Genomic DNA, 26,409 nt, shown 5'->3' on the forward strand with positions numbered 1-26,409 from the left:
TTGACTGAAACGGGAACGTTGCAAGTGCCACAAATAGGCTCATTATCTCCTTTCAAAAGATACTGATGTGTCAGTCTGCAGTGACCAATTCGTAGGCTAGTCAGTAGTACATCTTCTTTTCGGTTCCCTCTCGACTCTCAATACTCCAAATTGGGTTTTACCTGCCTTAATTTGTTCAGAGTCTGGCATTCCCAGTGTTCTTACCACCTGGACAAAATCTTTGTTCTGATGTAATTCCGTGTCTATAAAAGGGACATCATTTTCAGAGATAATATCAGCAGATTTTACTGCGATATCTACGAGTTCATTACCTTTAATGCCAGCATGTCCAGGCACTCAGCAGTAGACAATAGAATAACCTGCGTTTCTCAAACGAAACTGCGCCTTTAAAATTTCAAAGACCTGGCTGGTATTTGTACTTATTGATTCAAGAGTACTCAGAGAGTCAGAGTAAGGATGATGAACTTTCTGCTATTCTACCTAGTTGGTTGGTGTTAAAGCTTGTAGTCCACCTTTTTTTTCTTCTTAAAGATCACCTATTTTAATTAAGCTTGAAATTTCATAATGATGAATGGCTTCAAGTGATTTCATGTCCAAGTCAGAAATACGTAAATTTAATTCAGGATTACAGAATACTTCAACGAGGGTTTCAAACTGTCTGACAAAACTAATTCCATCATCAAAATGTTATGCATTTTCAGAAAAAAATATCAGACCGAAATATTTCGTATACTTTACAACTCCTTATGAGAGAATGACCTCAAACGTACAAATGAAATCAAAGAAAACATAACAGCCCTAAATATTTCAAAGAGTTCCTCAAACATTTTTTCAATGAAGGGAGAAGAAACGGATTTTATATTCTTTTAATGAATATTTTTAAAGCAATCTCAAAATCATCATTATGCGAGAAAAAACAACTTCTTGAGCTTTGAATGATTTCTCCTCGCATGCTGCCTTTCAGAAAATGAACTCACTCCCTTAAAGATATCATAAAGGTTTAGTTTGGTTTATTTGATTATGGAAAGGCACCTCAGGGGAGGGAAGCCTTCGTGGAGGACTTTCTAAGGAAAAACTGGCTCGTGTACACGTTACACATAGGGAAAACAACAAAACGTCCGAAAAGAACCTGAAGAAATAAGCCAGAAATCATTAAAAAGTTTGTTGCCATTTAAGAACGCTGCATTTGGAGACTATGTTACACATATACTGAAAACAATTACCTTAACAAATTGGACGCTCTCCTTATCTGAGACTATATTTGATTCCAAAAATAGTGAAGTAAGCTCAAAAATCACATTAATAACGAGACTTGAACTGATATTTCTCATGACGTTTGCTTTTTAATTACTTTTTAGCTACTCAACATACTACATTACTCATTCTATGTATGTAAAGATTATTAGTTTCTTTTTACAGACTAAGTCTGAATTTTTGCTTTAAGTTCAGTATAACGAAATTACTTACCAATTCAATTTATAACACTAATTCAATTAAAATTTAATTTATAATATTAAACATTTATTTTACTGTAATATGCTATATAAAAATTCTTGCAGTTTTTGATACAAGCTTTGTCATCGTCAGTAGTAAATAAATTCTTCAACCTTCCTTTTTTACTCATTTTATAAAAACTGGTATTCAAAATAATTCTAGCACACTAATGTTGCATTTGGTTTAGAATTCTGTATTATCTTTGCGTTTATTTGAAACAATGTGATAATCAATATTTACTTATATTTTCCTAACCTTATATATACCTTTATATTTCCTAACCTTATATAACCTTATATATACCACTGCAATTTATTTTGTTAATAAATTAAAATAATAGTAACATATGTTGCAGTAATATTAGAGGGAGGTTAGGAGACCATCGATTTGAAGGAGAAAAGCTATAGGTATTCTATAATTATGAAATTTTATCAACAGGTATGCGAAAATAAGCAGTTTGGGAACCACTGCTCTAAATGAACATTAACTTCAAAACTATCTTCAGTTTCAACTAAATACTTTGTAGAGTCGTGAGTTGAAAAAAATGTGCAATGTCGTCCTCGGCGAGGCTCGAACCCTGGACCTCTCGAATACGCGTCGACTATGCTTCAAATTACATCACGAAGGCGATTAGGAGGGAAAAAGATACATTATACCCTATATGGTTTCACGTAACAGATGCCTTTCCAATGCTGATGTTAATATTTAAACTTAAATATTCTGCAGCTTATTTAAAAATACAGAAATCGAAAAAAATTAAACACTTTTTGTATGTGATAAAAATTGGTTAATTTTTTTTCTAAGTATTGCATACAAGAGCAATATATTGTAATAGAAGGCATATATTTGGTAAAATATATTTATATATAGAAATAAATATAATGATTCAAACAACTCGATTACATTGTAGTATAAAAAATATAAAGCTATAAGTGCACTATAACATTAAAGAGATATTAACATCGAAACTTTTGGCAAAAATTCAATTTTTGTTTTGTCCTTTCCTATCATCAGAAATGTTCCAGAATAAGTCTACATGACTTATAAATTGGGTTTTTATTTAAAATGAATTAAACTTTTATGCGTCTTGAACAAGCAGAACTTTTGAGTATGCTCTTCTCAAATATTTTCAATAACATATTTTAAAGGAAGTTGAATGTAAAATTTTGATTGTCGTCAAAATATTACTGTATCCATCATTCAAATATTATGACTCATAATTTGAATTTTCTATTCATTGTATTCTGGCTTCAAATTAACTGAAGCTTCCAACTTAGATTTTCCTCATAAGTATAAAATGCCAACTGTCCGTCGCCAAATACGAGCGGGGCCAACTTTTAAAGAATCTATGAAACTGTAGCAAATAGCCCATAAATCATCTATAATCGAACGTTTATTGTCAGAAATATGACAGTGGGTCCAAATCATTCCTGATGTCCGGGTTTCAGAATTGGCAGACACGGCAAATTGGTAATCGATGCTTCTGTGAGATGGATGCAGATAATAAGATAGTCCTTTCCATGGCATATTCGACCATTGTAGAGAATCTTCACATCTCACAGGACGTGGCTGTGAACTTTTACACCAAAATACAGTATAATATTTTACTTTATGTCGACCAGGAAACAAAATAATCTCGTAATCATATGTATGGGAAAGGAAGATGATTCTCTTTGGTCCATTAAGCAGGGCTAAAAATAGAATAGTAAACATATTAGAAATTTTGAAATGAAATTTATTATATTTTAAAAGTATCTGAATATTTAGTCTTATCCGATATACAGATCAATTTTATCTTACACTAGTTCTTTTCACCAACCATTTCTCTTTACAAATAGAGTCTGCGTAGTCCCAGTGTAAGGAACAATCATGAAAACACACCAGGGCTACCAAATATTTTTCTATGGTAACCTCGTGTGATTTCTGTATTTAACAATACAATAGATTACACACTGCCCGGCGCCTGGAAAAATCATTTCCATTTTAAAAATATTTGGTTTTTGATTTGTGCATTGCAAACTGTAATATTCGTTTTAAATATATCTGTTAAAATAGCTAACAATTTAAATGAATACTTAATCCTAAAATAATAAATGAAATTAATGCTAAAATTAAACATATTAACTAATTAGAAATTAAATTTATAGAAAACTTTTTATAAATAGGGTTTTGGCGAAATTTTAGCTTTTACAACTAAATGCTCTATTCGTGTTTATTTTGTCGAGTGTTTATTTTTATTTGTCTATTCGTGTTTATTTTGTTCATCAAGAGTTTCACCGAAAATAGTTTTTAACTGTGTTTAAGCAATTGATTCTCTGCACTGACTATAATGCATGGACTCTAGTAGAGATAGCAACTTGCTTTACTCCTTGAAAGTGCTTGCAGTTTCACAAAATTCGGTTCTGTTTATCATTTTCTGAATATCTTTTTTGTACCGATATTTAAAAGTTTGTTTTAGACCTCGAAATTAAAGGCTGAAAATTAGAAGTTATATTTGCTATAAAAGGAAATAATTCCTTTCAGAAAGGGATAAAAGGTGTATGGCTTAGTTTATTTAGTTACGGCAGAGCAATCGAGGGCTATCTGCCTAAGAGAAGGAATGTCTTCGGGAAGGACTTCTTAAGGGAAGTTGGTTCGTACCCATGTTACACATACTACCGGACTGAACTACCAATGTTACCGGACTGAACTACCAATGTTCGGAGACTTGACCTCTGGGACGCCTAAAAACAGGTGTATGTGCTGCACAATTATCTAATTAGAAAAGATGAGTTCATATTTCCTTTCAAAGATAGAATTTTTCGGCTTCTGTAATTAATAAGTGGTGTCATTTTAGTTGTTGGATGCATATTACTGTGTATTAGTTTATTAATGTTTCCTTTACATTCTTAAATCATTTGCTGTTCTTTTGTTCTCTTTATAAATATTAATGTGTGCAGGATTTTCTGTATCATAAATTTAGACTTGCATTTACTTAGTAGCCCAGATAAAACGTCTTTTATCCAGTTTTCAGTAGCTTGAGGATGTCTCTCTCCCCTTTGAGTATGCAGTTTCCTATAACAATTCTGAATTTCTTTTCGAAACCATCTGTTAGTTGATGTTATTCATCGGTCAGTTGATAGAAAATTCTCTTCCAGCATTTTAGCCATTTCCATAACTTTTATAGTGAAAAGACCTCTAGAAGTAGAAACATTTTTTTACTTTCATAGTTTGAAACCATTCTAGTACAGCAGTTTCAACTTTTTTAGATTATGCATTTTTTTCCGTCATTGACAAATTTTCATTTTTTGTTTATTCTCCATCAATAACAAGGCATTAAAGTAAATTGCACAATGCTGTTTTGGGATCTTCCGCTTTAAATGCAATTTTTCTCTGGCTCACTAAGAAACATGAAAAGGGTTTTAACAATTTATATTTTTCATCCAGGCTCAAGCCTTTTCGCTTAAAGGTTTTCGCACACTACCACCACCTCAGATGCCGCCAAATTTTCAGAACTCGCCAAACTTTGGCAACGACTCGGAGCAATTTTTTTAATGTTTAATAAGCAACATTACTATTTTAACAACTTTTTTTAGTTTTCCAAATTCTGGGGTTTTTGTGGATAAATCGTAATATTTTTCATTTTAAATTCAATTTTAAAATATGGCGTTGGGAGAACGCTTAGAATTACTTGGTAAAATATCAGCATGAATACAGTACTTCGCAGAGTAATTACTAAATGTTTGGTTTGGTTTTATTAGATTCTGGCAAAGCACTCGAAAGCAAAGCACTGGCAAAGCACTGGTTTGGTTTTATTAGATTCTTTTCAAACACAGATGTTTTCGGCTGATGAATATAGGATTGAATAAAGGATTCAGAAATTAAAGGATTCAAGAAGAAACGTACAGTGGGTACAAAAAGTATTTGCACACATACATTTTTGTTCACAATTTATAAGAAAATGAATTAAGAAATACAAAAATTGGCATTTAAAACATAGAAACGAAAGCTATCTGCCTTAAGGATGATTCTATCTGCCTTGAGGGATGATTTCGTGGAGGGTTTTCTAAGAGAAACTGGCTCGTATACACGTTACACATGGGGAAAACCACGAAAATGCCCATGCAGCCAGCCCGTTCGCGGGATTCGAACCTCGGACTGAACTACCAGTGTTCAGCGACGTTACCGCTCGGCCGCTGGTGGGCCAATTACTAGAGGAAACTAGTGGTTCTAACATAAACTTAGCAACAAAAACGAAATTTCCACCAGATTAAAGGAAAAACGGTCTTGTAAGTATATTCTTTTATTCTTGAAACAATAATTAACGAAAATGTAAAATATGTAATAAAAATTTTTTTTCAGTTTTAAAAATCATTTATGTTTCCTATACACTCACCAAACTGTCTTGAGGTGCTCAGACTAATACGCAAGTACAAAAAAAAAAAAAAAAAAAAAAAAAAAAAAAAAAAAAAAAAAAAAACTTCTTGAACAAAATAATGAATATTTTACTAACAGATTTAAGTTCAAAATGAAAACTTACATCTTTCTTCTCCAACAACTATCACGGAGGAGTTAGATGAATTACCGATAATGTTGCCAGCAAATATTTCAAATCTGTAAGAAACACTTGGTAGCATGCCTGTAAAACTATACGATGTTTCTCTAGCAGCAGAAACCTCCTTTTTTATATAAGATCGAAATGGAGCTGACACACGAATCCAGTACTGAAACTTTTCGCCATTTTCATGCTCAACAGGTATGTTCTGGAATAATTAAAAGTGTTTTACAAAAAATAGAATACCACAAAAGTCATGCATTTGTGGAATTAAAGCAAAAGGTACTAAGAACACTTACTTTCCAATACAGAGTTATTGTTCTGTTATGAACAGAATGCAGTTGGTCTATACTTTGTTCAGCATCTTCAAAATCTTCAATTTCACTGCTAAACGAAGAATTTGTGATTTCTGGTCTCCAGTAAGGAACTAAACATTTGGTTAGAAATTTTGATTACAATTTCACATTAATGATATTTTATATATTAAACATAAAAATTAAGCTTGCTTTGGTTTATTTGATTATGGCAAAGCACCTGATGGCTATCTGCCTAAGGGTAGGGATGTCTTCGTGGAGGACTTTCTAAGGAAAACTGGGTAGTATAATCTTTACACATGAGGGTATTATCTTTACAACATGGGGGAAATCAAGAAAATGCTCATTCAGCCAACCCTTTCGCGAGATTTGAGCATCGGACCGAACTACCACTATTCAGCGGTTTTACCGCTCGGCTGCTGCCCATAAAAATTAAGAAAAATTTCTTCAGTATAATCATTTGTTTCAAAATACATCTGAAAGCTTCCCAGAAAATCTCTTTTCAGAAAATGGGGGTTATTTAAGAGTCCTAAAAAAGTTGTATATATTGGTAATCAATAGACAAAATTTTGTACGTGTAAAGATTTAACTTTCAGATGTACTTCAATATATTCTTTGATGTAATTCGTGTTTTGACTACATTAGAAATGCCTTCAACTATTTAACAATCATTAAAAAAATAAAGAATTTTAATAGAAAACTAGATTGCGTTGAAATCTGAAAACAAATTTAATATAGTTTCATAGTGACAAATATACTATATTTCCACTATTTACTAAAAATTACAATCCTCTAGCAGAATAGTCAATGAAATAAAGGATTTAGAAGATTGGATTTATGTTGTGGTAAGTTAGAAGTAAATTCTTCAATCCTTTCAAACACAGATGTTTTCGGCTGATGAATATAGGATTGAATAAAGGATTCAGAAATGAAAATAAAGGATTCAAGAAGAAACGTATATTTAGTCTAAATATCGACTCACAGCCGGTTGAGCGTTAACAGCAGTAGTTCCGACCTGGGTTCGATTCCAGGCGACCGGGATGACTGCATGGGTGTTTCTTATGTACGGTTTCTCCTTATGTGCAAAGTGGATACGAGCCAGTGTTCTCCAGGAATTCCTCCACGAAGGCATCTCTTCCGTTATGCATATAGCCCTATTGTGTTTTGCCATAATCGACTAATCTAAATTAGTTTAAATACGATTAGAAAAATTTTTAAACAGGGTGAAAAATTTGGAGAAGTTAATATACATAACATGTGAAAAAATTTAGGTCCATTACACCAAACAGATACTAGACAATTATTTCTGATTTAAAGTTCTCAAAGTAATTTAATTCTACAAAGTAAATTCATCATTGTAGTCGGGAAGAGCTGGGGAACGTAAAATTAAATTTTCTCACTTAGCTTTAGGGAACTAATTGCAAAACATTCGAGATTTCCAATCCATTCGAGATTTAATTCCAATTCGTTTCCAATTTCCCAACCCTAATTCTGAAGTTTTTCACAAAACGTTCTATCTTATTTAATATATATATTTAAATATGACAGCAATCTTTTTCGAAAATTGTATATAATTCTTACCATCAGGAGGTGTAGTCATAAAAAAAGTCTTAGAGAACATCCAGACGGAATCATTTTTTTCACTACATGGCTTGCAGCGGAATTCGAACTGGTATCTTGTATTAGGTATCAAGCTTGTTAATTGAACAAAGTCAGTTGGGGAACGTGGCCTTACCACCTGAAAAAGGTCATATTACAGCATAATTGGTTGTAAAATTTAAAAAGAAATCGTAGATGTTCGAAACAAGTATTAATTCAGCAGATTAATTAGCACAAAAAAATGGCAACAATGAAAGCCTTGTAATGACAGTTTAAACATACCATTATGGGTATAGATGAGTAAAATAAAGTGCAATGGTAGTTATTTCTGAAGAGGGTTTATTAGATTATATATTTTCAAATGAGCCACAAATAAACGAGTAAGAAATAGCTTTCTGCTAAGGTATACTGCTAATTTAAGCACTTAAGTTATTCTATTACTTAGATGTGCGTAAGTTAGTGAGTTAATTGTGTCTTGATTGAGACCCATGAGACCATTTTAAAAGCATAAATCAAATATTTTATAATTAGTATTAATGCTAATAACTATTAATTTAATTACTTAGCAACTAACATTAAGAAAATTTGCAGAAATATGAATGCATACAAAACTAAAATGATTCTGTGTTTCGTTCATTTGATAACATTTAAATGGTAAATAGTAACACATAAGACTGGCAACAGCAGCACATAACACTGGCAATTTACAATCTATGTGAAAGGTACAGACTTTTATAGAAACTAAAAATGAAATATGTACTTAGTTTAATGAACTTTTTGTATGTTTATTAGATTGATGCTAAAGTAATAAAACTTGACGAGACTATTAATGTACTTTTATATAGTTTATAAAATGATTTTATAAAATTTTTGCTGGCAGAAAATTTAAAACAATTTATAATTTAAGGAATGTTCCACATATTGCTGAACGGCATTTGAGGAAACAGTTCGACCTCTAATTATTCTAATTTATTTTTAACTCAACACTGAAAGCGAACCAGAAAGAATGTTAAACATCCCAAATTCCGAAATTAAATATTCCAGGCAATTTTATGTAAATAAATCAAATATCTCGTACTTTGTTTTCCGTAACGAGTATAAATCGTTCCTACTTATAAGTATAGTGGTTACACATATTTTAGACGATTTATTTTTATTGTATTTACAGAAATATTTTACCTAACATTTCTGTATTTTAAATATTCTATTTGATAATCTTTATTCTTCACTATCTTTCTACACTGTAATTTCCAAGACAATAAAGCTTTTTATAGCATCAGAAGAGGTATTTTATCCCATTCCTCTTGAACAGATTTCCAATATCCAAGAAGTGTTGTGGGTCAATGTTTGTACAATTCGCGTTTTAAACGCCCAAAAGCTCAAAAATCCATTGGTCACATATCAGGAGAATTTAATAGGAATATAAGTGAATACCCGTTTCTTGTTCTTATTACGGAATACGGATATTCAGAGCGATTCGACGCAAAATCGCAAAACGAAAACAATAGTCCCGTCCCTCAGGGACAAAGCCGCCCCTTTGGACTAAAAAAGAAAAATGGGGACAGATTTACATCTCCCGTTCTACTGGGTGGATTGACTAAATTAAACTTTCTTTTCTCATGTCTTGAAAGCGCGACTTGGGATACGTATTAGATTTGTATATAGCATTGTTCTACTATAAGTATTTTGACAAAAAATCTGACTTTTTCTGAAATGCCATGCCAGTGTTTTTTCATATTTCGGTTCTACGGCTCAAATTATGCCAAAGTGCCAAGTTTTGTAAAAATCGCACGAGTACTTTTTAAAAAGTTAGCTCTCAAAATTTTAGCTCCTCAATGTTAATTGAATTTGCTATATATTTATTAATATCTCTTTTTTATAACTTATTCCTTCTTATATTCTTATATTATTTATTTGATTCCTTCTTCCAGAATTCGAAATTTACGCTTAATCCAAACATGATTCGTGTTGAAAAACAATTTTATGATTTATTTTTTAAACTTGTATTTTAAATATTTTTTAAACATTTTTCGAAAAAGATTTTGTATTATAACCTATAAAAGTTTTAACACCATATTAAAGTCGATGTATTTCCATTTGGCACGTTTTGAAATTTGGCGTATTTATAATAAGCGATAATAATGAAAATGTGGTTTACGCATTTTATTAAAATTATTTGAAAGAATGAACAATGGACCTTTTCGCCCTCTTGCGTCAATGGAAAGGTGTATTTAATTATGGCAAAGCACACTAGGGCTATCTGCCTAAGAGGAGGGATGCCTTTCGTGGAGGACTTTCTAAGGGAAACTGGCTCGTATACACGTTACACATGGGGAAAACCACGAAAACGCCCATGCAGCCAGCCCGTTCGCGGGATTCGAAACTCGGACCGAACTACCAGTGTTCAGCGTCTTTACCGCTCGGCCGCTGGTGGGTCGCGTCAATGGAAAGAAAAGGAAAGTAAGTAGGTTACTGTAAATTAAAAATTTCGCCAAGTGAGTTATTCTTCGCGTAAACTGAAAACAATGGGCCAACATGAATTTTTAAATTTTTGCATATTTCTCTCGCCAAAAATTACAAAATTTAGTATCTAGGCATTATTTGAGTCGTAGAATCGAAATATGAAAAAAATGAATGTTATTTCAGAAAAAATGTTATTTCAGAGAAAGTCCGATTTTCTATCAAACTACCTATATTATAACCATGCTATTTATAAATCTAATACATATCCTAAATCGCGCTTTCGGGACGCGAAAACCGCAAATCGAGTTTCGTCAATCGGCCCAGTAGAACAGGAGATATAGAACCGTCCCCCCTTTTTTTGTGTGTACATTTAGTTTTTTCATCTTATCAAGATTCAAATCATCATGAATAAATTTGTTTTCAGTTGACACTGAGCATTTTAATAATTTTCCAACTGTTCTTTAACTTATCGAATTATTTTAACATTAGAGATCTTACTTTAACAATATTCGAGACATTCAGTGTTTTCCTAGGATATGTTATTTAGACCAATGTTTCCACATGAAGCCAAATTTTTTTTGGCTCTCTTGTTGACAATATTTCCTATCGTAGCTTTAGATATGAAAACACCATGGCTTTCACAGAAGTTATTACTAGATAAGAATAAATTTCTTCTGAAAGAGCACAGACATAGCCTTCCATCCATTGCTTCTTTCAAAGTGGCATTTTGCATGAATACCGTAATAACTTCAAATTCGTCATTAATCTCGTATAACAAGACAGCACAAAAAAGCACCTGAATAAAGAATGTAGTAGCAAGCTTGTCTCTACCTGATATAAATCGCCTCCCGTAAAAAGTACAATAGTTTTTTGAAGTGTCCTGCCCTCATATATTTATGATTAATTCATTAATTTATATTTTTGAAGTTATTACTGTAATACATATTCCGGGCCAGGTTAATTCATCACAAGCATTGTGTAATTAGAAGTATAAATATCGCATACATAAACCTTATTAAGTTTTATAAATCAGCTCAAAGAAAAGCAGCAGTGCTGGATTTTATAATTTAATCAATTTTATAAATGCTGAATATAGATTTAATAAATGCTGAATATAGATTTAATAAATGCTCAATATAGATTTAATAAATGCTGAATATAGATTTAATAAATGCTGAATATAGATTTAATAAATGCTCAATATAGATTTAATAAATGCTGAATATAGATTTAATAAATGCTCAATATAGATTTAATAAATGCTGAATATAGATTTAAAATTGAACATTTTCAGTTCTTAATTTCGAAGAAAGTTCATATAAAAACACGCTTCGCCAAAAACACTATCAAGGCTTCCTTCCATGACACTAGAAAAGCAATAATTTAGACTAACTATTTTTTCTCAATATCGTATTGTGTCGATTTCACTATCATTTACTAACAACTTCAACATATGGTTCAATAAATACTAAAATAAGTTAAAACAAATATCTCGTAGAATTGGTTATAATGCAGCAATATGATGATGATAATGATATACAATAAAATATGAATATGAAATAAGATCCTTCTGTTCCTTTAACACTAATTTATTTCAAAATATTTTGTTCCATAGTATAAGAATTTGAAAAATTATTGAAAATGGCTAAGCCACTTTCATTTCCCAAATTATAAATTAAATACATAATAATTTTAAGATTAAAACTAAATACCTTAAATTTTGTTTCGTAAACAGGATGATACCGGATGTCGTACTTGATCGAGAGATCAGGTTTACAAAGATATATAACTTCAGTAGGAGGATTCCAGTGAAGTATCACAGAAGTCGGTTTAACTTCGGTGAAATAAGTACTTATTTTTCCTGAAATAAATCAAAATTTCACACAACTTGAAATAGCCTTTACAATGACAAAAGACATCCTACAAAATTTCACTCCTCTTTAGCAAAACCTTATTTTAATTTATCTCATAAATACAGATGAACTGTTGAAGGTAAATCTCAGTTTTAATACAAAAGTAAAGGTTATGTCTAAAAAGAATCGGAGTAATCGGGAATCAGAGCCTTATAAAAGGATAAGCTATGCAATTTAGATTTGGTTTATTTGCTTATGATGAAGCATTCGAAAGCTATCTTCCTAAGGTAAGAGTTGCCTTCGTAGAGAATTTATAATTTAGAATGTCTTTGCTGTGCAACAGTCTTGCAGTTAAAAAGGTTTTGGATTATTAACCTTTTCATAGCTTATTCTTGTTTTGCAGACGACGATTTTTTGTAGGGGTTTTACAATGTATTTCAAATTTATATAAAGAGGTTCGATGATTCCAGGTTTGTTCTCTTAGGGCAGTTTATGGCGGGCAATGAGATAAAAATATCCCAATGGGCTTTTAATGAGAATTATATATCTCTCAGCGGACTATGAATTCGTATATATGACCCATTAATGAAAGAGTTAATGGTTAAATGAAAAAGACTTAAATGGAAGCTTTTTCATTATAAGTTCACAAGAAATTAGTTTTAGGAGACGAGAAGGTTATTCCAATAAATTTAACCAAAAGGCATTCTAAGCACTTGAGTGGTCTATAAGTCTACTGAAGCATGCTGACGTAATAAGAAAAGTTTCACAAAATTACACTTAAATATACCGCGCTGACAAAACATGCCTCGCTATGATGAAATGGTCCAAAAACAAAACCATATTTCACCCAGATATAGCCAAATGCATGCAGAAAAAAGCTTTAATTTTTCTATACAGTCGCCAAAAATTCAAAGTTATCATTAAGAAGTGGGTCTTTAATATTTTTTAGACGATAAGTTGCTGAACCTCACATGGCATCTATACGGTGAACACTCGAAAAATGTCTTGGGGGAATTATGCATCATATCTAATATTTCATAATTGTGTGAGATATTCAATCAATATCTTATTCTCGATAGGAAAGAGATCGTTTAGTCGAGCGAACATAGGAGGCAGTTGAGCCTCTTGAGAGTTTTTTTTTTTTTTTCGCTCATTTGAGTTGCATATGGCTAAGGGTTATTCTAACTTGAAGCGTCTTACAGATTTGTTAGTGACATTAGACACAACATGCTTTTAATATTTCCATAGTCAACGCTAAAGATGAGCATTTGTTAGCTCTTTCAATATCCCAAGACGTTGGGCAGAGTTGTTGGCGAACTTTGGGCAGAGTAAACCACTCGATGGTCACGTCGAAGCCAACTCACACGGTGATCATTATTGGTAAAGCAGACACAACTCTGTTCCAATGTTCCCCTGCGATACTATGGTGCACTGCCATTTTAAGCAACTCGTTTGAAATGTGAACCTTCACAAAAGGAAAGCTGAACTGTGGTAGGGATAATAATTGTGTACTAAAGCCCTACGGGTCGAAGACTCGACACCACCTTAATTCACCTAATTCAGAGCAAAGTTATTTGGATTATGACAAAGCAGAGGAAAGTTATCTGCTTAAGGAGAGGGAAAACGACTCCTTATTTACGTTACACATTGAGTAAACCACAAAAACCCTCACGCAGTCATTTACCCTTGGGTGGATTTGAACTCGCGTCTGACAACCAGTTAAGCGGACGTAAGTGTTTGGGCCGCTCATAGGCAAATTCAGTTATTAAGCATTAATTAAGCATTAAAATTAATTGAATACATAATTATTAAAATTAATAATTTATTTTTTAATTATCTAATAATATAGAAAGTCAAGAGTTCACTTACGCTTAACGGTATCACGGCTTAAGCGTCTCACTCGCTCAGCTCTGGATTTTGACTTGGACAATCCTTCGTCATTAATAGCGGCATTTTGATTGGATAACATTGCAGTTTTCTTACCTGTAATTGTGACGTTACCTAGAAAGTTTCCACGAAATTTTATAAATAAATCTTCAGAAGACACGTTGTAAGTTGAATTTTTGTATTGCTCTTGGCCAGATATGAAGCATCGAATGCTCTTTGGTGAACCAACCTCCAAACTAAAATCTTTCATCGTATCTGAAATAAAAGGTTTTTCTTTTTTTAACAATATGCAATAAAGAACTGAAAATACTGAGTTAACCCTTTCAATACTAATAAATTATTTAAAGATTTGTGTGCCCATGGGACGAATTTAATTTGCCGCTATATGGATTGATATGTGAAAGTAAAACATTTTATTTAGAATATACTTATATTGGTGATATAAATATATTTTTGAAACAGCATTTTAGAGTCAGACTCGTTCACGATAACTTCGCCCAAGTAAGCAGATGACGAATCTCACTCGTAAAATGTATACCCAAAGGGTTAACATTTGCAATAAAAAATTATAAAATAATCTCCTCTATAAGGGCCATATACGCCCAAAATATTTCCATGGAAACATCTATGCGCCAACTTTGCGTTTTGGGTACTGTTAAATTAAAGTTCTTCCTCTTATTTCTATAACAATTTTCCAATTATTGCCAATAAAAACATAGAAATGCATCATTCTGTTTTGTTCCTTGCATTTTGAAACAATTAAGATATATCTGTGTTTAGAAAGAAATTATTGTCGAAACACGTATGCTTTGTTATTGTATGTTACCTTTATTTATTAAATATGATGTTCTTTGCACTTGAACCATAAAATTCAGTTCAATAGCAATGTCGCAAAATAATTTTAAAATGAGCCTATCTTTAGAATTTCCGATACACAGTTCCGCGAGTTGGAGATAATGGTTTTTTCCTTTGTAGAGTGTTGCCATTGCTCGTTTTTAAATCGTTGAGTTTGTTAATCAAAAATTCGTTTTACAAAATATGAAATCGATAATAAAACAAATTCCAAATTTCAAATTTGGTCTTCCACATGTCCATATTCGTAGGAGGATTACGTCATTCAAAATTCGATAGCTCTAAGTACCGTTGTTTTATCACAGTGCGAGAAATATGCATACATTTAAGCAGATTTTTCATTATTTAATTTCTTCAAATATAATGTAGGACTCTAAGATTTGGTGGCAACAGTTTGAAAAGCAAAACGGATATTTATAGTGATTCAACGCAAAATCGCAAAATTCAAAGCTTTCAGATTTTAACGGTCTCCGGAGAGGGTATGTTAAGGGTTTTTACGCTCTCGCCTTAGCTCGCAGCTTATCAGTCTGCTGTTACACTCACTCCTAATGATCCCTTTTTTTTCTTTGTCTTTTTAGCTTAATTATTAAGCATAATTTTTTTCGCACTGACGTCATATACAATTCAACAGCAAAATTACAAAACTTTTAAAAGCAGCACAGTAGTGTTTAGAATTTCAGATGCAGCGTGAAGTATTGACATACATTTTTCTATTTTTTTTAGTCTTTTTCTCAGTTTATCATATCGATGTTCAATTTTCTTACCGAAATGGCTTTACAAAACTTTTTTTTGTCTTTTCATTATTAATGTTTTGTGCGTTTACTTTACTTATTAAATACTACGTGCTTGGCACTTGCGCCTCATAAAATTTGATTCAACTGAAAAATCGAAAAATATTTAAAAACAGCATAGCTTTAGAATTTCCGATAAACAATCTCTCGAGCTGGAGATATTTTTTTTTTTTTTTTTTTTTTTTTTTTTTGGTACAATGTTGATTTTTTCTCTACGATGCTATGGGGCACTATCATTTTAAGCACTTATGCTTATAATATATTTTAAATAATAGTACTTAAGTATTAAATTATATTACAGTTAATTATAGTACTAAGTACTATAATTTCGTTTAAAGCATTAAGTATTTTAAGTGTTATCATTTAAGGATCCACTTGCTCGCTTTGAAATCGTTGAGTTTGTCAATCAAAAATTCGTTAAGTTTTACAAAATATGATGAGATAATAAAACAAATTCAAAATTCCATATAAAGAAAGAATGAAGAAATAGCGGGCAGTGAAATTCAAAATTCCATATTCAAAATTCATATGAAATTCAAAATTCCATATGAAGAAATAGCGGGCAATATTACCTGGCGGTAAAAATTTGTAAAGTGGTACGCTGTTTGTCAACGCAAAATGCCTTTTCGGAACTAATATCCTAATCTCGACTAACGTACCTTTTGAGCTAAAAATAGAAGCAGCTTATGTTGAAAGATCTGGAATGACGAAAACCAAGTAAATACTATATTTGGTACTACAATTTCGAATTATTTATTACTAATATTAAAGCATACACAGAAGTAAATTTCTTAATACATGTAATTATGCTCTTTCAGATGTTATCCATATGGAGGCTTTAGTTGTTCTTACACGTTGCAGAATCAAATTTGCCAGCTTATTTTTGTAATCTAATGATCCACTATTTCAGTATTTGCATTAATACCGAAGTAAAACGATAGGTCTACCATTTCCTAATGTGTGGTTTGGGCTCAATGTTAGTAGATAAAATTTTAAACATTAAAATTTAGTAATTTTGTTAGTTTGTATTTAACCGGGGAGTACTTGCAGTCAAATGTGAATGTTGGTGTTGAATCTACGCAGAGTTAGAATTAATAACGTTATATAATGCTACAGCAAAAGAATGGCTATCTTATTAAATAGAAAATACACAAAACCTTAACAGGAAAGCAGAAATTCTCAAATTAGAATGCATCTAATTAGTCTAACTGACAATTATACAATCATTTATTCCTAGTTGCAGTTGGCTGAATTCTACCAGCAAGAGCACGCAATATCAAAAGCAAATAAATCGAACAGCTATCCGTAAAGAAACGGGAGAAATTTAGCATTCATTCTGAGGACCTTTTTTTCATTCTAATATCTTGTATGTCGTCGTATAATCCCTATGCTCTGAGGTAATTGTTTTAAGCACGTGTTCCGTTATACACGGGCTGGACCCAACTGAGAAGCCTCCATAACAGACAGCGGGTGGGTCATCCAGTCAACGGTCACTTTCGAGAGATAAGTTGTATGCTAATTATGCTATCGCCCCAGCGTCCCAAACCCGGGACGGCAGAATAAGAAATTCTCTCATATCCACAGAATCACCACAAGGGTAACAGGGATCACCACTTCCTACACTCAAAGACTATTATTAGAGGGAACAATGCAATTGAAAACCTGGAGATCTGACTAGTCGTCAAGATGCTCCCATTAGTATTACGCGGGCTAAGACCCATAACCCGTGTGTTAACCACATCAGACTGAGTGTAGAGTTAGGACATCTTTCCTCATCAACGTTTCCACCAGCCTCTGGCATGCCAACCGCCTGACCGGAGTACAGAGTTTTTTACATCTCTCCTTACAGATTCCAAGTCTTCGCCAGTCCACCCTTGGTGAAACTATAAACCAATGTAAGACGATCTGCCGTTGGGATTCTGGAACGGACAGGGCTAGTGTTTCGGTTCCCTCCAGAGTGCTACTGCCATAATAATGTACTAAGTTAGTATGGACATCCTTAAAGGTATGCTGTGGGGTAACGTCACTTGACGGTTTTCCAAACCTTTTTCGATGTGGGCGATACCTTTGTTTGGTAAAATCTACTTTTGATTTTTTCTCATTTGGCAGTCGCCGAATCGAGTAATCTATAATGCATAGTGTTTGTTTTGTTTGTTTATGTGATCACGGCAAAGCCTCGAGGGCTATTTGCCTACGGGGAGGGATGTCTTCATCGAGGACTTTCTAAGGTAAACTGTCTCGTGTACACGTTACACATGGGAAAACCACGAAAATGCTCATACAGCCAACCTGTTCCTGACCAAACTATTAGTTCAGCAACTTTGTCGCTCGGCCGCTGGTAGGCCTATAATCCATAGTGATTCTTTCTAAAAAGTCAGAGTTTTCACAAGAAATTAAATGAAAATGTCGAAGGGAGGATTACTAGATAAATGGTATATTTTCCCACTTAAGTATGGGGAGAAAGACCCCCCACTTATGTGTGGGAAGAAAGATTAATGAAATGGTTACATAGTTTCAAGGTAAAGTGAACTGAGCAGATACTATATCATGAGCTTTGTCACACGGTGATAAGTAGTGCCACTACTGAAAGCCTGTCTTCTGTAGATATTTTTCAGGGCACCATTTTTATATGTTAACTGTCGTGGAAAGAATGGTGAAACTAACGTAACTTGTTGGTTTGTTTGATATATCAAATACGGTAAAGCCACGAAGGCTATTCTGGCAGGCGAAGCATGTTGGAAAATTATACAGTACACTATTTGCTCAATTCATTATTACACTATTTGTAGTGAATTTTAGATTTTCACAAAGACTAGAAAAAGAATTCAATGCATGCATTTCAATTTTGTTTGGTGCTAGGATTTTATGCCTTTAAAATTTAGCTTTTAAAACAAAACTGGCAACTTAATAAATATTTTTTATTTAAATTTAGCGGTCAGAAACATTTTATAAAAATTTTAAAGTACGTTTTCATAACTAACGCAGTTCAAACTATCAGATTTTGAAAATTTTGACAGTTTATTTTAGCACATAATGTGCTAAAACGACTGATTTAGGAAAACCGTTATTGCTTAAGCAAACATTCGATGGTTCTCTATTTAAAGGTATGGATAAATTAGCTGAAACTACCTAATAAAAAGCATTTTTCGGTATACGAGGTAATTGCGAAAATCCTTCGCGCCCTTTTCTAAGAGTTTAACCCCGAATTAAGTACCATTGTCTAGTAGTCGCATCAAGCATTAGTAAGTTTTTTGGTAATTAGTGTAAGAGAACTTAATAAATGTTGTTTGCAAATTTGAAACGATCGAGTATTTAAACTCGAAATCTGCATCTTCAAATCGTTCTTGATTTCATTACAGTACATATTTACAAAAATAAAAAGACTACCAAGAATAACAATTGTAGAAGCTCTCTTATACATAGAAAATAATATAAGGCCGGAATAATTTAACTTTTAATTGGAAATCATGCAAAGGTATGAATAATTGAATGAAATTTATTTTATCGCTGAATTTTGTATTTATATTTACAAGAGTACCGTTTATTCTTAATTTTATTTTATTAAATTTTATTTCATTTATGTGATTATATAATACTATCTACTACAACTTATTTAAAAAATATCATTCATTGTAATTGGCATCGCGCACTTCCAACAGAAAATTGGGAAAGACTATTTATTCATCTAATTTTGCACAATATGTTCATCCATTTCCCGAATGGGCGGCTTTTGAAGCGATTTAGTGCAGTTTCGTCGCTGGCGCAATATTTGTCAAAATTGCATTTAACTATTATTCATAAGATAGGGAATATTCGGTAATAACATATAATCAATCCCACTGACTGTAAAAATAGCCAGGGAGGACGATTTGGCTCGAATTGTGAATGAGAGTGAAACTGTAGCCAAGGAAAGTGCTTTGGCGCCAGCTATGAATGAGAGGAACAAACACATTCAAAACATGTGTCCTTTCGTTTCATGTACCTCGATTTATTCTCAATTAGACACTTTTCGTTTCTATGAACAATTATATAAATTAACTATTATTGCAGTATTTTTTCCTTGAATTTTGTAAGAAATAATGTTTAAATTTGTAAGAATGTATTAGGGCTCGCCTTCTGTAAGATAGCAAGCAGTGATTATTAAAATTTAAGCGGTGATTAAAAGCCTTTTTAATGAAACGCAAAAATGAAGCGATTTGCTATAAAGATTGTTTATTAAATGAAGAGGCACGAGTTCTTCAGTATTCCACAATAACGACTGGCGCATTTTGGCGGGATTCATGCTTCGAAGGTAGGCAACTTTCACGGTCGACGAGATAATACGTAAGTACAGATTATTCTATTATAACAAAGTTAATGAGAGTTATCCGACTAAATTATGGGGAAATAGTGATCCAGAACACATCAAGGTTGCAGAAATTTCAAACATGTTTCATTGCAGCATATTCCATCTAGAGTACTTCAAATGATGCGATAATAATAATCCCGATATACATGCTTAATTATAAGGCTAAGAAATATAACTTTAAAATTGATTTCGTCTTAATTACTGGAAAATATAAGCAAGTAACACAGTATTTTGCAATTATGTTGGCCGTTGACTTAGATAAGCCATGGGCAATTAAAACCACAGTTTCACATGTAGTAATGCCCTTTTTCACTTTAAGTACCTAAAATAAGTAGAAATTTCAAACATGCTTTATTGCAGCATATCCCATCTAGAGTACTTCAAATGATGCGATAATAGCAATCCCGATACATATAGTTTAAATAATAGGGGGGCCGGTAATGTCGTTTCTGCGCATAAGGGCAGAAGTGGAAGCAAATCCATGTCAAACACTCTTAAGCAACCTTGGTCGACCACCCAAGAACATTTAAAGCAGAATGGAAAAATAAGCAAAGCAGGTGTTTGAGTCCCCCATAATCTGTCCGAAAAGCACAAAGCCAACCTATTCATCACATGCAACGTATTGCTTCAACGGCACCATACAGAACCGTTTTTTGATCAAAAAAGAAAAAAAAAAAAAAAAAAAAAAAAGAAGAAGTCCTATATGATAATCCAAAACTTAAAAGGCAGTTTTAATAAGGGTTACAAAGGGTTTACATCCCGAAAAGGTGCTTCTGAGTGTCTGATGGAGTATGCACGGAATTGTTCATTTTGAATAGCTGAAACCTGGTCTGTTAATGCAGACCTTTATTATGAACAATTGGATGGAGTGAACCAATTTTTAATCGAAAAATATCAATTGTGAACACAAAAGGCTTCATTCTGCAACATGACAATGCAAGACCGCACTGTGTAAGACGAACACTGGAAAAAATTAATTAATTGGGGTGGGAGGCACTGCCATACTCACCCACCATACTCGGCAGATATCGCAGCATTGGATTTCCATTTATTCGGATCCCTACAACATTTTCCTAGTGGCAAAATATTTGAAAATTTGGATGATGTCTAAAATGTTCTCGCGAGATATTTTACTCAAAAACCAATTGATTTTTATCGGTTCGGGATTGAAAATCTGCACATTAAATGGCAAAAGGTTGTTGATAACGAGGGTGATTATATTATTGATTAAAAATAAAAACTTGTTAAAAATGTATTCGTTTGAATTTAATGTAAGAAAGCGACATTACTTTCCGCTTCCCCTATTATAAGGCTAAGAAGTTAATCTGTAAAATTGATTTCATCTTTATTACTGGCAAATATAAACAAGTAACACTGTATTTTGAGATTATGTTGGCTGTTGAGTTAGATAAGCCATTGGTCATGAAAAACACAGGTTCACATGTAGCAATGCCCCTTTTTCCCTTTCCGTACCTCAAGTAATAAGCTGCGGCTTCATTTAGCTCAAGTCAAAATATATGGAATTATCGCCTTGTCCCACTTTTTTTTTTTTTTTCTTTCTATATTTTTTTTCTTTCTAGTACGTTCAGCTGTCACCTCGAAGGTCTAGCGAGGACGCAGCTAATTTCTTATACTTTGTTTCGGGAAAAACAGTTTCTTATATTTTCTTGTTTCAAGAAAATTCCAATACCAAATTACTCTCTACGAAAATATTTGTTTGTAGAGAGTGTTTAGTTTCTTAAGTACTCTCTACATATGAGACCCGATTTCACTTCCATTAACTAAATATTAAATTCATTCTGGAAAAGGCCCGCATGATTTCTTGCCTTAGACGCTATGTCTCCATGTTAAGTATCTTGCTAAATATCGCTTCACTACACACGCAGAAAACAAGGAAACCCAACTCAAACAGCCATTTGGCGAGGTGTCACGTCGGGACGAACTAGCAGCTTTAGCAATCGTAAAATTAATACTTAGTATTATAACCTTTAATTCCGTGAAATAACATCTAATTTTATTACTTTTCCAATTATACAAATAAAAGCATGGAAATAAATGCTATGGGTAAAATCCTAGTATACGGTGCAGCCTTGGCGCGATTTTGAAAATTATCGCCAACATCAAAAATGATCCATAGAACGTCTTTAAACTATATACTATATACTATGTGAGTATATACATAATATATACTATATTTAACTATATATATTTTTTGAATGACCCGTTTACTATTCATCGTATATGTCCCGTTTTTACTGCTCATCATAAAGTCGCCAAAAGTAGCCAAATCTCGTGTGCACCGGATACTAGGATCAAACCATGCTATGTTAATACGATACCGCCATATTGTGACTTTAATACGCTAATGAATGTTATGTTAAATTCTAGATTTATTGAGGAAAGCTGTTTTAAAGTATGCATGCGAAATAAAAATAAGGATATTTTTGTTATGCAACATTTTCCAAATTTTGGACTTTAGAAACAATATATTTAAACATTAAAAGTTTCGGACAATCTGAAACGACTTCTGAGCACTGTGTGTATATGTTATTATGGCTATTTGTCTAGAGGAAGGGATGTCTTTGTGGAGGACTTTCTAACGGAAACTCTCTCGTACACATGTTACACAGGGGAGAAACCACGAACACGAGCTAATCCGTTCGTAGGATTCGAACCTTCCCGTCACTGCGTGAAACGTCTGGGGCTCATTTTAATGGCTTTCACGGCTTTATTTATTGTTTAAGAATAAGGATATGTAAAGTACTATTACACATACTTAGAGAAATTAATTATCCAGATGCAAACAAGTATAGTTCACAAAACAGCAATGTATTAGTGGGAAAAATTAAATGAAAAATAGTTTTATCTGTCCTTTTTCTGATACTAGGGACAAGCATTAGAAATTTTGCAAAGGAAGGACTATCCGCTTCTAATACTTGCCCAAAACTACTAGCCCGTATTTTCTCACATATACGATTTGGTTTGGTTTATTTGACTATGGCAAAGTACTCGAGGGGTATCTGTCTAAGGGAATGGATGCCTTCGTGGAGGACTTTCCAAGGGGAAGTGATTTGTATATAGGTTACACATGCAGCCAGCCCGTTCGCGGTATTCGATCGTCAAGCCGAACTACTAGTGTTCAGCGACTTTCTCGCTCGGCCGCTGTCCGGTTCTCACATAAATATGAAAATACGAATTTAATCCTATCATCAGACTCCAACACCTGAAGTGGAAATTTAGACTTAATTTGTCAAAGTGTTATGGGTATAGCCACTAGAACACTAGTGAGCCAAGATTAGATACATTTCACAAAATTGATCTCAGATAGAAATAAACTTACACTTACTTCTAGATAGATTTGGAATAGATTGACATGTCGTTACAGTGATCAGAAATATTTGTGGAAATAAATATAGCGAGTATATTAAATATCTAAGCATTTTAAGGAAAACTTTGGCCGCTTTACACTTCCAGTAATAGTGAAAACGCCGAAAGCGTTTTAAATCTGGAAAAAAAGGGGAACAACATTTTTCATGCTAAACATAAATAATATAGCATAATACTAATTACACATAAAAATTAAATTTATGCATTAATATCTTTACATGGAATTTCATTGCAAGGTTTTAATTCACTAAAACAGTTTTATGGAAATATGGCGTATGTACACGATGTATCCTAACTTTGAGGAGTTAACTCCTTTTTTGAGGGAAAAAAGTTTCAGATGACAATCAGAATTATAGGATGATTAATCAATTTCAGAAAATATCACATGCCTTTTAAAATAGAATGTAAAGTGCCTTACCACAAAGAGCAAGAAATTATCTAACAAAAATTTGAAGCACTTGGTGTGTTGATTATTATAAATAGGTAAATAAACTTCGCATTTATTAAATTTCATTAATATATAAAAGTATTCTTTTAACAATTGGAATACTTAAAGAAATAAACATTTTATATTAAAAATTATATTAATGAATAAACTTTACATAATCCAGCTCTGATTAATCTAAATTTACAAATCTGTAAACTACAAAAATTATTACTTAATGTTACGGTATCAATTATTCAATACTGGGTGTATAATAATAATATTTTATATACGAAATTCAAAAAACGAGTATTAACGTAATTAAAACATTAAACTTAGATATAACTCAGACGTAGCTTACCTTAGATAACAGCATTTGAGAAACAATTTAATGTTAGAAATGTAAGTGTATAAACAGCACAGGATTTTAAAAGTTTCCCTGCTGAAAATTCCTTTAATGAAACTTTATTATTTTACTTACAGTTACGGTTATAAAAAATTGTTGCTCGACGCTACTACAGATATTTTAATTTCCTAGCATTGAATGATAAGATACTTCATTTAGTTTTCGGTAAAAAATCCAATATTTCTAAAAAAAGTAAAAAATTTCAGTTGTGTCTCAAATATTTTTGTCATATTATATTTAGAAAACTAGTCTCTTGAATCTTAAGATTCAACAATTTTAATCATGTATTTCGTTCTTTTCTTACTTCCTTATACGAAGTAAAGTATAATTCCTTATACGATGTATTTCATGATTAAAATTGTTGAATCTTAAAATTCAAGACACTACTTTCCTTATCCAAAGTAAAGGAAGTACTGTAATCGCGAAAATTTTCAGGTGGCGTATTTTAACGAAAATAGCCATTTTGACCGATCTAGAGCCCATTTGAATGACTTTTTTTTTGTACGTATACAGAATAATGCACTGTTTTTTTACGCTTTATAAGATGGATTTAAAATTGATTCAGAAAAGATTTCTTCGTGACTTCTGTACATACGTGCGTATTTCACATAACTCAAAAATGAGCAGCAGTAGAACGTCGAAATTTTGTATATGGAAGTGTTATAGCATTGCGCTGCAATTGGCTGCATCAACGTATATATTATTCTCACCCTGCTACCTGTCCTGGTGAGCTCAGTATTTTTTTTATGCGTTAGTAAATTGTGCATTTTTTGCTTGAATTTCTTGGTGAACCGAAGGTTCAGTGAAATGGTCACCTGGTTAAAAACCTATTCCAGAAGACCAGCAATTTTCTATTTTTCGAAAATTGACGAGCATAGTTCTAGAAAAATAAGGTGCAAGTCCAGGTTAATGTGAACAGGTAAGTCGATGTTTGTTGACAAAGTTACTACATTGAGAACCGAGGCAGACGTACGGTAATACTTTCGGAGGATAGCCGTAGCTGAGTGCATAGCTGGATAGAGAGCTTAAGAAGAACAGTATAACTGGCGCCATCTATTGGCCGTTCCAGAAGATCTTGAAACGGCAGGAGTGAGAGCAGTGTTGGGCCAGAGAGGAGGAAGGTGATAGGTGGGCGAGAAATACTCAATGTGCAGGGGGAGGGGAAGGGATTCTTTAGCTTGAATTATGTTTATCTTATGTTCTGAATGCAAAATCTGTGGAATTGTGGAACAGTTTTAGGGTTTAAGTCGTACTAAACCTAAGGAGGTCGCCATTCGTTTAAATTTGAAACTCTTAGATGAATAGAGAATTAACGTAGTTGTTGCACCAATTTCAGCAGTGTCTTTTTGCCCAGTGGAACCAAAATATTTTGAGCACCGAATGTTTGGTCTTCGAGCCCATTCACCGAATTGCTCGTTTTGATGTAGAAACTCTAATTTTAATTCCAAAAAGTTGTTTCTTACTGTTTTTAATTCTATATCTTGTTTTAGGTTTTTCTGTATTTTACAATTTTTCATGAAGCTGTTTTGATTTTTTATGTATTTTTGCCTTGCCACGAAGTAAGAACTAAACTGATTGAATGAGAAATATATCTCTAAGGAAATATGTTTAAATGAAATGCAGCAAAAAATATGTGAAATTTAATAGGCCGTACAAGGAAGTCATGAATTGCATTTGATGTTTTACAAATCTTCAAGGTGCAATGAAAGATGAGAGCATCTTTCATTGCACCTTGTCGATTTGTGTACTTTGACGATTTGAGTTCACAAATGATGACTAATCGCTTTTATGTAACAATAATTCATCTGTCTGTATTATCAACACGTGACTCTAGTAATTAATATCATACCAAAATTTAAGGCATAAGCTTGGGCTATTAGGTACACTGACTACCAATAAGTATTTGGAGACCTATGCAAATGACGATATCTGCGGTCCTAAGGTACGTCACGGACCCGCCGGTATATATCGTGTAGGAAACAAAGCTGTATATATAATAAAGGGTCGTCAGCTCAATGGACGAACCTGCGCTTTGTCGCGATCGCAGCGCTCCTGGT

General features: G+C 32.8%; 1 protein-coding gene across 1 annotated transcript; it reads right to left on the reverse strand.

Moving 5' to 3' along the window:
• Window positions 1–2,277: 2,277 nt before the first annotated feature.
• LOC118193652 (uncharacterized) lies at window positions 2,278–24,446 on the reverse strand. The gene is made up of 8 exons (XM_035364770.2): window positions 24,308–24,446; window positions 23,482–23,640; window positions 14,127–14,399; window positions 12,117–12,265; window positions 7,924–8,080; window positions 6,328–6,455; window positions 6,014–6,236; window positions 2,278–3,185 (listed from the first exon to the last, which is right to left on the reverse strand). Exons 2-8 carry the CDS (start codon window positions 23,573–23,575, stop codon window positions 2,779–2,781), a joined length of 1,431 nt encoding a protein of 476 aa, XP_035220661.2. The 5' UTR covers window positions 23,576–23,640; window positions 24,308–24,446; the 3' UTR covers window positions 2,278–2,778.
• Between the last annotated feature and the right edge of the window lie 1,963 nt (window positions 24,447–26,409).

Source organism: Stegodyphus dumicola, chromosome 11 (assembly GCF_044657685.1).
Source record: "Stegodyphus dumicola isolate Sdum_Otavi_A_Nest chromosome 11, ASM4465768v1".
Taxonomy (NCBI): Eukaryota; Metazoa; Arthropoda; class Arachnida; order Araneae; family Eresidae; genus Stegodyphus; species Stegodyphus dumicola.

Excerpts from the sequence above, each read along its gene's own strand:
- LOC118193652 (XM_035364770.2), bottom strand. The coding sequence starts at position 23,575 with ATGCTTAGATATTTAATATACTCGCTATATTTATTTCCACAAATATTT. Across the intron at positions 14,400-23,481 it reads TATTCCAAATCTATCTAGAA|ATACGATGAAAGATTTTAGT; the intron begins GTAAGTGTAAGT and ends CTTTTATTTCAG. Across the intron at positions 3,186-6,013 it reads AGTTGTTGGAGAAGAAAGAT|CCCTGCTTAATGGACCAAAG; the intron begins GTAAGTTTTCAT and ends TTCTATTTTTAG.